The 13,331-nt window shown below is 61.2% G+C and overlaps 1 protein-coding gene across 1 annotated transcript; it reads right to left on the bottom strand.

Moving 5' to 3' along the window:
* Positions 1–4,253: 4,253 nt before the first annotated feature.
* Positions 4,254–13,325, bottom strand: TBX2 (T-box transcription factor 2). The gene is given in 8 exon segments (XM_027625295.2): positions 4,254–5,668; positions 7,801–8,047; positions 8,049–8,400; positions 8,855–9,018; positions 9,119–9,195; positions 10,412–10,558; positions 11,530–11,797; positions 12,931–13,325. Coding segments are annotated over 8 exon segments (2,103 nt in total). The 3' UTR covers positions 4,254–5,215.
* Between the last annotated feature and the right edge of the window lie 6 nt (positions 13,326–13,331).

The raw sequence follows: 13,331 nt of genomic DNA, 5'->3' as shown, positions 1-13,331 counted from the left end.
GCCTCATACCCGACTCCCCTGCTAGCAGTAGATGAATGTGTAGATAACTATTGAAGTACCAAAGGTTTCATCCTATCCTGTGTTAGACATTGAAGAGGAGAGAGCTAGAAGCCTAGTGCAGGGAAGACACCTGGCTGGGGTCACAACAAGCTGGTGACTGTGTCCTGTTGGAAATCACCCTAGCTGGTGTGGACTGGGCTGCTTTCTAGCTATGTGCCTTTAGTTAATAATAAAGGAGATGATCTCCCAGAGTGCCAGAGCTCATCCAGGAACGTTAAGGGTCAGCTGGAATCAGACTTCCAAAGCCTTCCCCCCACCCCAATCAAAGTAGCAATCTGGCCTCACATCTTTCCCCTCCCATTCAAACTTGACTCGGGCTGACCGCTGTGCTTTCCCCATTCCCCACCACCTCCCACTGGAATAATGCAGCCCCAAAGCTTCCCCAGGGCTTCTGGAGCCCAGGGGTTACAGCAGGTCACCAGAGCAGCTCCGCAGGGCTCGCCCCCGGGGCCCCATCCTTTACGCCCCCCCCCCCCCCAGACCGCAGTGGAAAAGGTGAGGAGCTGGAGGAAGGAGCTTAGGCTGACTTCTGGGCGGGAGGAGCACTGGATCCCGCCCTTCGGCCACTGAGCTGCCTCAGCCTCCTATCCCGCACCGCTGCACCGTCCAGTCGGCCCCGCAGGCCAAAGCAGTTTTGTCGGGCATGCGGGGGATTCAAGCCCATAACCCCGCTTCTGAAAGGCATGGAAGGCCCCAGCCCAGCCGGGCACACAGAAGGTGGCCGGGCGGTTTTGCAGCCAGGGTCTCGCAGGTCGGCGACCTGGCAACCCAGGACAGTCGCAAGGGGAAGGAAAGAAGCGTCGCTCCGGGCGTGTGTCGGCAGCCCCACCACAGCCCCATTCGGACTCTGCGGAGCCTCTTGGTCCCTCTGGTGCTTGTGCCCGTCTGTAGGCCTGGAACTGCGTCAGTCGTGGCTCTGTCTTCATGCCCGTCTCTGTGGATCTCTCCGGCCACCTCCTGCTCTAGCCTGGGGCCAGCCGTCCGGCCGCGGTCTGGCCCCTGGCCTGGAGCGCCATCTCGTGGGCACTTGGGGAGTTGTCGCGGCTCGCGGACCGGGCAAGCATCCGGTTTGCTTTGGGCGGGGAGCTGCGGAAGGTACCCAGGGGAGGAGCCGGGAAAAGAGCAGCGGCCGTCGGCTCTGGGAACCAGGTGCTTCGGAGTGGGTATGGGGTGGGGCGAGCAAATCTAGCCTCCGAGAGCTCCAAAGGAGCTCCAAGAGCAAATCAGAATCCCAGAATCCGACATTGGCATCAACGCATTCACCGAGGGGTGATCAGGCTGCACTCCCGAGGGCGCTCTCCGGGGAGTGCCCAGAGAGGACCCGGAGCTCAGGTTCCTTTCCCTTTGCCCTCTTCCCTCTGCTGTCCAATCCCTAGAACACGAGCGCTCGGCCCCTCGCCGGCCCCTGCCTGCTGGCCTGGTGCTTCAAACTTTGAAATCCAGGTCGGCAAAGGAGAGGAAAGAGTGGGGTTGGATGTGGGGTACTTCCCAAAGCTGGGAAGAAGGCAGGCTCAGCGTTTAGACTTCGGTCTCATCGAGACTCTGTCCCTCGAACCATCCCATATCCGGGAAAAGGGGTGTGGGGGGGAACTCGAGCCGAGGCATTCACCTATGTAGGTCCTGGGCAACAGGAAGCTGAACGTTCCCCTCCAGCTTCAAGGGATGCCCTGAGTGGGTCTTCACGGTACACAGGGGAGGCGGACCCCAGTTCAGCGCCTTTGGGTGGCGGGCAGGGCCAGACCACTAATGCTGTACATTTCCTCCGCCGCCGCGTGGCGGGGGGGGGGGGGAGGGAATAGCTGGAGGAGCTCGGGAGACTCGGATTAACCTAAGAGAAATTGAGTCGCTCTAGGTCTCTAGATCCGTGCTACTTCGCCGCTAGGGGTCTCACAGAGCCCCCGCACCCACATCCCCAGTGTCTAAGATCCCGTGAGTCACACTCACCATCCCGCACCCACAAGCACAGTTCCCTCTCTGACCCCACAGCCTCAACACACACGGCCCCGCAGCGACCCAATTCCCAACACCCGAAACAGGCCCTCCACACATATCCGCGCGCAGGCCATTCTGCCGTCTAGGGCCCCTGGTGCCAGGCCCAGAACGGTTAGGAAGGCCTTCGGGCACCAGAGCGGCGGGACGCGAGGCGCCCGGGCTAATTGCGGATCCCGGGAACAATGAGGGATGTGAGGCAGGGGAGGCGGGTGCCTTAACTGGGCCAGAAAGAGGCCTGGCCTTCGTCTGGGGCAAGGCCCTGCTGCTGGTCGCGCGGTTGCCGCAGCCGAACTCAGGTTCGCAGCTGTGACCCAGTGGAGCGCCGCGAGGGCGACTCCGGGAGGAGACTCGCCGGTGGGGGAACGGGGGGACGACTCCCCAAGCTGCACTCAGGGCCTGGGGCCTCTCGAGGCCCTGCAGTATCACTCCACCCCATCTGGGACGCGGCAACAACCACGCGGCGAGAATGCGGCCGCAACGAGGCCGGCCGTCCTGCCTAGCGTTTGCAGCGACCCTCCTCGAGTTCCCCCCTCTGCGCGCGGCTTGAGGTCGGTGCTGCCCCTGGTGTCAGCAGACTGCTGAGCCCTTGCCGCCTCTGGCCGGCTTTTCTTCCTAGACGTGCAATGAGAAACCGGAAGAAGTGAACGCGCCCCTGCTCTTCGAATTTTAGGGGCGTTTTGAGCCCAAAGCGACCTCGAATTAAGCACACTGCCACGAGGGATTCTACTTGAGCTGAGAAAGTGGTCTCTCTGGCCCGCCCCGTTCCTGGACTAACCCTTCTCTGTCCTGCCCGCGGAAGGTCAGAGGCGGCGAAGAAGCAGCCTCTTCCCCCCCTCTGGGGGCCGGGACAAACTTCTGCGTCGATTCACTCTCTCACTGGCCAAGCCCCTCACTGAATTCAGCGTAGCCTGGGTCCAGCTCCCTCCCTGGGAGAGACGGACATGGTTCTCTTTCCTTGCGAGTGTGTTGGCCCGCGGAGGTGTCCAGGGCACTTGGAGGCCTGGATACTATCAATTCCAACTCCACCTTCACCCTCCTTCATCTCACCATTCCTGGTGTTCCTGGTGAGTTGGGGACCCGTGCTTCCCGCTCCCCCCCCCCCCAAGTGCCCTAGGTGGGCAGGCAGCCTGTAAGTCCGGGACTGCACGGACTCCCAAGGCTTAAAGAGGAGAGAACTGGGAAGGAGGTGGGGGCTCAGTGACGCATATAGACCCAAGGGTGGGTTAAAGGAGTGACAGCCCATCTCCCACCCCTTCCCACTACCAGGATTTGGGGCCGGAGACACCTGTCGGCTGGATGAAGCAGAGATGAGCTCAAAGGATGGGAGGCAGCTGTCCTTGCAGAAGTAGGCCGGGGGTGAGGGGGGGGTGAAGAACGTGCCTAATGGAGACTAACACAGTGGGACCCTAGAGATACCCCAGCTGAGCCCGTTATTATACCAGGGAAAATTGAGGCAGGAAAGGTAGTAGCCTATTGACTCACACTCCCCAAACCTCCAAGAGAGATCTAGATGAGTTACACGGGAGAACTCTCAGGTTAGATTCTGCCACTCCAGTCAACAACCCTGACAAGGAGAAAAGTTTTTTTCTTCTTCTTCTTTTTTTTTTTTCCTAAGTAATCTCTACACCCACCTTGGGGTCCGAACTCTGGACCTCCTGATCAAGAGTCGCATGCTCTACCGACTGAGCCAGCCAGGTGCCCCGAGAATTGTTTCTTTTTGAGGTTCGGAAGGCAGAGAGATGGAAAAGGATTCTAGGGTCCGCGGTATCGGGTGCACCACGGCCAAGCTCCTCAGAAGGGAGAGAGGGAGTAGGGCAGCTCCACCTACCCAGAGGCGCTGAAAGGGGATGCGTTTCCACTCTGGAGCCCCAGAGAGGGAGCCAGGAGCCCCGGTGCGGAGGGGCTGGGGCGGCGGCCCGAGGCGAGTGGCCAGCAGAGGGAGCCCGGCCCCTGGCCTGGGAGGCTGCGGGCGCGGGAAGCGCGAGGGGGGCTCGAAGCGGCTCGGCGCCTCCCCGCCCAGCCCGCGGCCCTCGCCGGCGCCGCCCGGCCTCGCAGCTCCGCCGGCCGCCCCAGCCCGCTGCCGCCCCCGGGGTGCAGCTGCCGCCGAGCAGGGGGAGCCCAACGTTTTTTCCCGCCTCCAGTCCCTCCTTACGCGCTTGCTGCGCCCCTGCCCCACGCGGCCCACAGAGCGCACAGCGCCGTTCACTTCGCATTGCAGCGTTTTATTGTTTTCTCGCGTTTTTGTCTTTTCGTCTCGCTCCGTAGCGAAAAGTGAAAACCTGAGGTGGAGCCCGCGGGCCGGGCGAGCAAAGCCCGGGCGGAGGGGCCGAGGGGCTGGGGGGTGGGAGTTCCTCCGGGGGTCGGGGCTTCTCCCGCAGCCAAGGACCCCCCCCTCAGCCCTGTACAATATAGATGCTCATGTAAAATGAAATTTTAAATGCTATGAATTAATCTCTAGATATTATGTACACAGCAATGTACACCTTTGAATAAATTAATACCAATTTGCATATTCTGGGAACCTTAAAGCTTATTTACACAAATTACCATTTATTTCATAAATATCTTTTTTTTTTTTTCCCTGGGGACTCAAGGCAGAAGTGCCACTCCCTCCGCTGACCCAGGGGTGGGAGGGGAGCCTGTCTTTTTGGGGGAAGAAGTGGGAGGACTAAAAGAACAGGTCCCTCCCAGCTCAAGTCTACACTGACTTCAGTCTTCACTGAGCCCAGCATCCCTCACTGCAGATTCTCAAGCGGTCCAGGCCCAAGGCTAGGGGCTCTGGGCTTCTCTCCGAGGCTCCCATCCCTGACTCCTGCACCTTCTGGCTCTGGAAGAGACCGCTGGGCGGGGCAATGAGGCCTGCCCACAGCGCCGGAGGACCCAGAGGGGCCCCTGGCCAATGCCACCTTGCCACTGGAGCAGATCTGGACCATGACCGATGGCTCCTAAGCGACTGCGTTCCCGGCAGCCGGGTTCCTTGTGAGGCCCAGGGAAATGTCCCAGGCCCCGGCTGGCTGGTCGGGCGGGCCTCTGTTCCGGCTGCTGCAGCCCGCTTTTGCTCCTTTATGTAAATAAATACCCATTCTGTGCTGTACACGTGCCAAGCAGCAGGGGCAGGCAGCCCGGGAGGTCTGCGTGGCAGCGGAGCCGCTGGGCAGCCCCCTCACTTGGGCGACTCCCTGCCGGGGGAGAGGGCTCGCTGGCTCTCCAGCCCACTCACCAGTCTCTGGATGCTCTGCAGTTCACTGGCCGCCTCTTTGGCTGAGCCGCTGGGTGACAGGGCACCCCGGGAAGGGGCCCCAACCTTGCGGAGAGCCAGCTCCGGCAGCGGGCTGGGCTCCCGGCTGTTGCCGCCGGCAGCCTTGGAGCCCTCAGCCGCCAGCCCAGTGGTGAGGAGGCTCGCGCCAGGCGGGAGCGTTACCGGGATCTGGTAGGGGCTGAAACGCAGGCGGGGCCGGGCACTGCCCAGAAAGTGGCTCCGGGACAGGGAGCCTGCGGCGGCGGCGGCAGCGGCCGCAGCACTGGTTGCTGGCAGAGCAGAGGCCGCGGCCGCAGCGGCTGCCATGTACGTGTAGGGGTAGGGGAAGAGGCCTCCGAAAGTGGGCATTGGGATTCCCTGGAAGAAACAGAACAAGACAAGGGTTAGGCATCCTGCCTGAGGTGTTCTGAGGGGAAGCTGGGGGCTGGGGGGTGGCGCTACCAGCACCCGACAGTTCTAGGAATATAAGCCCAGAGCTCCCGGAACTAACCCCAAGCAGCACAGGTAGGCATGAGCCAGTATGCTGCAGCCAAACCCCGTTAGAAGGGAGCCCACTTCGGGTGATGAGGCAGAGGTCTGGCGCCATCAAGCTCTGTGCCAGGTATTACAGTACAAGTGAGGGAAAGACATGCCAGGTGGCTGAACTAGCATGGGCAAAGGCCTAGAGCGAGGAAACTGGGCAGGCACAGAGCCAGGTGGCAAGCAGGCAGCTTTGGCTGTCTTGGGAGGTTCTGCTCACTTAGAACAGTGTCCTCCCCAGCCCTGCTTTCTGCAGGTCCCCCCAAAGGACTGAGGAAGTGCGGCAAGGGAGGGGAGGAGCTCTATAAATTCTCCTTTTACCTGCCTGCCTGCTCAGGGATCTCCTGCCTGGGCCAGGAGAAGGGCATAATGCCAATCCGTTTATAAACTGGCCTGGATATTCTACAGAGAACTCCTGGTGGCACCTCAGTGGCAGCTGAGGAAGGAATGCAAAGTCTGCCTGTGGAGAGCACAGTAATAGCCAGGAAACCCTGGACAAACACCGTCTGAGTCCGTGAGGCCCGACTTTTGGATTATCTGACCTTTGAGATAATGGCTCACTCCCCAGAGTATGAAGGTATGGGGAGGAGTGCAGGGAGCTGACTGTGCTGGCTTCCAGGGAGACTCAGGCCTGGCTCAGGCAGGGAGAAGGAAAGAAGTAGCTTAGTCAGGAATGAGAAAATATCCTTCCCGAGAAGGTCAAGCCCTAGTGGGCTTTCAGTCCTGGCATCTCAGGTGGGGAGGAAGGAGGGAGGCTTCAGATCCCCCCAAAGCTGGCTCTACCTAATGGCCAGGGCCAGGCTACCCTGGCACAGGAACTTGACCACTAGCAGGATACCAAGTGATGCCTCCTGAGTGCCAGGTACTCTCAACCTGGTCTTGCACCTGTTGCCCAGGCTGTATCTAGAAGCCCTGACTTCCCCATGACCCATGCTGGGGAGGAGGCATTCGCATACACACAGAATCAAGGATGCAGACTAAACCTCCAGCCCTGAGCTCCATTTTCCAGAGGGTTCCTTGCCATCTCAGAGCCACAGATACACGTGATGTGAGTGCTTCACTCACTCGACACATCCCTGACACTGAAAAACCCATTTCAGAACCCCCTCCCCCACTTCAAAAGTATCTGCTTCTGAACCAAAGGAGCCTTCCCAGACCTGAACTCCTATTTTCCTTCCCTTAAGATAAGATCTCAAGGGTTCAATTTGCCAGAAACCTCAGAGGGAAGAAAGTGAATGTAGAGATTCCAAATCTTTCCACAGGGAATATTCCACCCAAGCAACCAAAGAGGCCGCTCTCCCCATTGGATCTCCGTATTTTGCTGCTGGCCAGTTTCATAAAGTCTCCCCTGGGAGTCAGAATTTAAGCCTGGCCTGGGGAACTGAGCCCCTCTTCCCTGAGATGTGTGGCTGGAGGAGTTGGGGACCCAAGGTCAGGGGGAAGGAACAGTCCTGTTCTTTGTCAGGTCAGAGGACTTCCTGGAGGGCCTGAAAGCGCCAGAAGTATCTGAGAGGTGGGTCATTGTGGCAGTCGATTGTCCAGAAAATATTGCAAATTTTCCTACTCCCTTTTTCCAGGCATCTAAGCCTTTCAGGGACTGACAGTGAACCAAGAGTTTTTGTTTCCAAGAGAAGTGTCCTGAGGCCAGGAAAGTGGACTTCACAAAAGCCAGAGGCAGATCCAGTCTGTCAGAGGAAGAGTCTAATGGGTGCCACTGGGTGCTGGAGGCATAGGGAAGGGACCCCCAAAGAGGGTCAGGGACTTGTCCAGAGTCACACACGAGTCAGAAACAGTGCTCTGACCAGACCCTAGACCTACAGTCTTAGTCTCGCTGCATCTAGGTGTCCTGGAGAGTGTCCATCGCGTCTCCCCAGGACAGAGTCATTGCCCGCGGGAAGCTCAGAGCCCCCGTGGCACCCTCGGGCCCTATGCCCCCCTCGCTCTTTCTCCCTCCAGATCACAGGCCTTACCTGAGATGCCAGCATATGCTGGGAGAGGTGGAAAGGGAAAGGCGCAGCGGTGCTTGCGGCGCTGGCCGCGGGACCCAGCCCGCCTGCGTCCAGCCCGGTGGCAGCCCCTGGCCCGCCTCCTCCACCACTGCCGCCGCCGCCCGCCACCGAGGCCAGCAGGTGACCCATGCCCATGGCGGAGAAGGCTCCGGGGCCCATGGCGAACTGTCCCGGGTGCAAGAAGAGCGGCTGGCCGGCCCCCAGCGGCGAAGAACTGCTGCCCGTGCAGGCCAGGCCGGCTGTCCTCTGTCCGTCTGCACCGCCGCGGCGCCAGGCCGGGCTCCTTGCCCTCGCCCGCCTCCTTGCGCCCGTCGTCCTTCCGCCTCGCTTCGGCGCGCTCCTTCTCTAGGCTCCGCAGGCCGAACGGGCCGTCCCCGCCGCTCTCGGCCGGCTCCTTGCCCCTCTCCGGGCTGCGCCGCTCCCGGGCGCGCTCAGGGTCGGTCAAGCGAGGGGGGCTGCCGCTGTCCAGAGCCGGGCTGCGGCCTAACGCCGGCCCCGCGCGCTCCTCGCTCAGCCTCTCCGGCTCTGGGTCGCTGTCCGCGGCGCACGACTTCTCCTCGGCTGCGGGGGGAAGAGGACGCGCGAGGTCACAGGGGCCCGGGAAGAGACAGACGCGAGGCCTCCCCCGGCGTCTGGGCCGGGTCGGAGAGACTGGGAAAGGCCCGCTCTCGGGGAAGGCGCGTTCCGAAGTTTCTAGATCCTCGTCGGGCAGGGGGCTGCTGCAGGTCACCTAATCTCAGGCCCCGTATTTACAGCTGGAGAAACGGAGCCGTGTAAAGGAAACTCACTGCCAGAGTCACACAGCGCCCGGGGCCTGGCTCGGAGTCCAGCCAGATCTTCTAGCTACCGGGGACCGCCCCTACCAGGGAAGGCCTGGGTCGGATGCCCCGTGCCAGACACACTGCTGACGGTTACCCGGTTACCCGACGCTGAAAAGAGCCAGCCCGGCGCCTTGAGGAGGCCCTCCCCTCCACCACCCCCCACCTCCACCCCCGTCCGACCACCCGACCCTCACCTCGGGTCCGATGCAGGCGCAGGGGACTAGGCGCTGACCCCGGGGAGGGTGGCGGTTCCCGCGCGGGGGCAGGTTCGCAAGACGAGGCGTCCGACTCCGCGCCGTCGCGCTCGGGCTTGCAGTGTTCCTCGTACAGCCGCAGAGACGGCAGCGTCAGCTGCTTCCTGGGGATGAGCGGAGGGAGCGGGTCAGAGGCGCGCGCACACAGCCCCGCGTCCTGCTCGCTCGGGCACTCTCCGTGAAGCCGTATGGCTCACCCCTCACCTTTTCTCCCGCCGGCCATTCCCGGTGTCCCGGAAGCCCTTGGCAAACGGGTTGTTGTCGATCTTCAGCTGCGTGATCTGCGGGAGGGACGGAGGGGGCGGCGCCAGGTCAGAAAGCGGCTCCTCCAGCCTGGCCTGGGGCACCCCGAGGTCAGAGGAGGCCGGCCCAGAGGAGAGCCCCGCGAAGGTCCGCTTGGTACCCGCCCGCCTAGGATAGGACGCTCCCAGCCGGAGGACGAGGTGAGGCCGGCCGGCCGGCCTCGCGGGAAGCCACGGTGGTCTCTCCTCCAAAAACATTGTTCGAGGCATATTCTCTTATCTTGTACACCCAAGCCCAAAGCCGTGCGTAGAGCCGAGATCTGCCCAAGCATGCACCCAGGGCCACTTCGTCACTCAAGTTAAACAAACGGGGCATCCGAGCAGGCGCGCACAGGGACAGCAGAGCACACGCAAGTCCACACCACAGGCACAGATCACACTCACGGGCCCGCGCACACGCAAGCACACACAGGCAAAACAAACAAGTGCCCACAGAACCAAACGAATCCGCACACCTCCACACGTATCCAAGGCGCCCAAAAGGTTGCCCGCATACCCACATACACATCGTTTCACAAAGACAAAAAGAATGACGGGTAGGGCCCTTGGACACTCTCTGGAGAGGGGAACACACGGGCACAGGCCCAGAGGGAGTGCTTCTCTGCCCCTCTAGAGAGAGAGCGTAGAAAGGCAGCAAGAAGAAAAAGCCCTTTAACTTAAAGGAAAAGTCTCTAAACACCTCCCAAGGGGTTGGGGGCCTGGACGGATGGGGGGGTGCTTTGGGAAGCTGTGTCACCTGTCCCGCCCTCTGGCACCCCCTGGGAGAGCGAAAACTTGGCCCTAGGTTCCTATCGCTGGTTTCCCAGCGGCCGGGAAACCAGGGCAGATTGCCTCAGGCTCCCTCTCTTCATTTAAATTCCCATCCCTGAGCCAAGAAATAAACGAATAAAATGTAAAAAAGTCAGTGCGGTCCCGGAGTCTCTGCTAATTGCTAAGTAAACATCCCCACCCCAGCGAGCGCCCAGCTGTTTGGGCTCCCGGGGAGCCTGTGTGTACGTGTCACCGACTTGGGAGGGAGCCTGGGGGATTTCGGTGGGTGCTGCGTTTACCAATGCAAGACTTGGTGCTGGGGAGTGAGCTGTGAGGGTGCAGGGTGGGTCCTGGGGGCTTGGGGCAGGTGTGAGTGAAGGGTTGGAGCCTGCAGGTGTAAGGGGGCGCCGGGGCAGGGCCTGGGCCCGCTGCCCACCCAGCGCACCTTGTCGTTCTGGTAGGCAGTGACCGCAATGAAGTCGGTCTCCGGGAACACGTAGGTGCGGAAGGTGCTGTAGGGCAGCTTCAGGATGTCGTTGGCTCTCACGATGTGGAAGCGCGGTTGGTACTTGTGCATGGAGTTCAGGATCGTCTGTGGGGAGGGCGCGGGTCAGCTGGAAGCCCCCAGCCTTTGGCCCTAGCACTTCTACTCCCTGGGGACCCAACCTCTTTGCAAGTCTCTGTCTCTTTCTTCGTCTGCCTCCTGCACCCCCTCCTCTGTGATTTTCTCCTGTCTTCTTTGCCCCCTTTCTTGCCTATATTTCTTTTTCTTCTATTTTTTTTCTCAGTTTTCTTTATCGCAGTTTCTCTTTCTCCACTTAAAAAAATTACGCCAGTTGAAAACAAATAAAACAAAATAAAAACCCCATAAAACTCCACTCTTAACCTCTCTTCCTGGGCTCATTGCTAAGCCCCTAGTAACTCCACGGAGAGAAGATGTGGACCTTCCAGGGGCTCAACGACTTCCCTAACTCTGAATGGGCAGTCCCTTTTGCCCCATCAACTCCCCCCTCCCATTCACTGGGGGCCTGGCTCAGGCAGAAACGGAGAGAACCCCCAAACTCCCTCCTCCTGGTGGGGCATCTGCCTGTGGGAGGAGGGAAAGGAGTCTTAGGATGTGAAGGGGGCTGGTTTGACTTTCGAATCTCCTAGTTTGGGGGAAATGGGGACAGGGGTCAAGGGGAAGGGCGAGGAAAAGCTGAGGTCGGGGGCAGGACTTCCAAGCTCAGCAGTTAAAGACCAGAGGCTGCACAAATGAGTCCCGGTCGCACCTGCCTCCCGCTGGGCTCTAGGAAGAGCTTTGGCAGGCCTGACCCCAGCCGAGATTATGAGCAGCCTGGAGCTTACCGCCCCACAACCCCTTCATTCCCCAGGCCTGCGGAGCCCTGTGGGCCCAGGCTCAGCCAGCACAGGCCACAGGGCAGTGACCCGAGCAGGGGCACTCCGAGGGTTCGGCCAGCGCTCCCCGGAGGGGAATCCGGCCGCCTGCTCTCCCGCCCCCACCCCCTGCGGCACCGGATGCACAGTTTCCGACCCCCTTCCCTGCGCTCGCCCAGCACTCACGAAGCCATGCTTGTCGGAGATGTTGTTGGTCAGTTTCAGCTTGTGGAAAGCCACAGGCTTGGCCATCCACTGCTCTCCCGTGGCCGGGCTGTCCGGGTGGATGTACATGCGTTTGGGCATCTCAGGGTCGGCCTTGCCCGCCACCATCCAGCGCGAGTTATGGAATTTATACCGGCAATCGTCAGCGGCTACAATGTCCATGAGCAGGATGTATTTGGCCTTCTTGTCCAGGCCGCTGACTCGCACCTTGAAGGGGGGAAACATCCTCCTGCGGGAAAGGTGAAGGGGAAGACTCCATGGAACCCGGTTTTATGTCTGAGGGCCCCACTCCCCCGGGCACGCACCACTGCCAGGAGCTTCCCCATCTGTGTTTCCCTGCTGTCCTCTGCCCCCATCTCAATGCCTGGGAGACCCCTCCTGTGGTTGTTATTCCTGGGGGATCCCATTTCCGCTTGTCAAACCCTCTCTTACTATAGGGTTTCCCATCGGCCCTATCCTCAGGTCTGGTGACTGTCTTTCTCCCTCATCTGAGATGAAAGCCATGTCCAGAAAAGAAATCCAGGCCCCCTCTAGAAATACACCTGCTTCTTTTGAATCTCCCCAAAATTCATTCAGGGGATATGCCCACGGGGACTGAAACTCCCAAAAATAAAACCAGAAGATGTTTGCTTGGGGAACTGGGTTACAGCCGAACAAGAACCTTAAGTTTTGGGGGAAGAGGGTGAACCTGAGGCCTGGAATCTGGGTGGCTGAGTCGAAAGGTGGAGGGCTGGGGACTGTGATTTCCTTCTGGCTTTAAGGCCTGGAGCCGTGTGTGAGCTGGGAGTTCCTCGCTACGTGGGCCGGGACAAGGCTCCCAGCCCAGGTCAGGCGGCAGCCGGGCCCGCTCGGGGCTTACTGCCGGAACGGAATGGCGGGCTGGAATCAGCTGGCCTGCCTGGGCCTAGCGTGGTGCGAGTCTCATTCTGGGCTCCAGGGTCAGAGGACAGTCCGGGAGATGCTGCACCTCCCTGGAGCTCTGAGAGCCAGACCCGGAGGCAGGAGAGCGAGGCGGCAGGGCTGAGGAGCCGCAGCCGAGATCTCGGAGACCCGCCCGGGCCGAGCCGCGGGGCCTCCTCGGCTTTGGGACTCAGAAAGGTTGGGACTATTCTTTAGGAGCGTGTTTTCGTTTTATTTCATTCGGAAGATTTTGATGGTTTAGTTTTAAAAAAATTCGCTCGGTGCCAAATGAGAAAAGTCAACTTGGATGTCTGTGGGAGCTAAGCGTGGCGCCGGGGCCGGGGCCGGGGCCGGAGCCGGGAGCCGCGAGCCGCGAGCGGCGGGCTCGGCGCTGGTCGGTGCTGTCGGGTGCCCCAGCCCGCCCGCCCGCCTGCGTGCCCGCCGGCCAGCCAGCCGCCCTACCTCCCAGACTTGGTGATGACCATCTCGGTGCCCAGCTTGTGGAACTGGTCCCACAGCTCCTTGGCCTCCAGCGTCACCTTGGGGTCGTCCTCCACCTCGTCCTCAGGCTCCAGGCTCTTAAGCGAGCGCAGATGAGCGGCGGGCGGGTGCGGGCCGAGTGCCGAGACGTGCAGCCCCGCCTCGGCCGCTGCTGCCGCCGCGGCCGCCGCGGCCGCCGCCCCCGCCAGGCCCGGGTCGGGCAGCGGCTTGGCCAGCGCGCCGGGCGGCAGTGCGAGCGCCGGGAAGAAGGAGGGCTGCGCCGCCGCCAGGAAGGCGGACATGGGGAAGTCGGCCGGCCGTGGCGCGTGGAACGGGTGGTAAGCCATGGCGCTGGCCGCCAGCGCCGGCTCTCTCATCGGGAC

Source organism: Zalophus californianus, chromosome 16 (assembly GCF_009762305.2).
Source record: "Zalophus californianus isolate mZalCal1 chromosome 16, mZalCal1.pri.v2, whole genome shotgun sequence".
In the NCBI taxonomy this organism is placed as follows: domain Eukaryota; kingdom Metazoa; phylum Chordata; class Mammalia; order Carnivora; family Otariidae; genus Zalophus; species Zalophus californianus.
The sequence above is the reverse complement of the archived record's forward strand: the minus strand, read 5'-3'. Positions and strand labels throughout refer to the sequence as shown.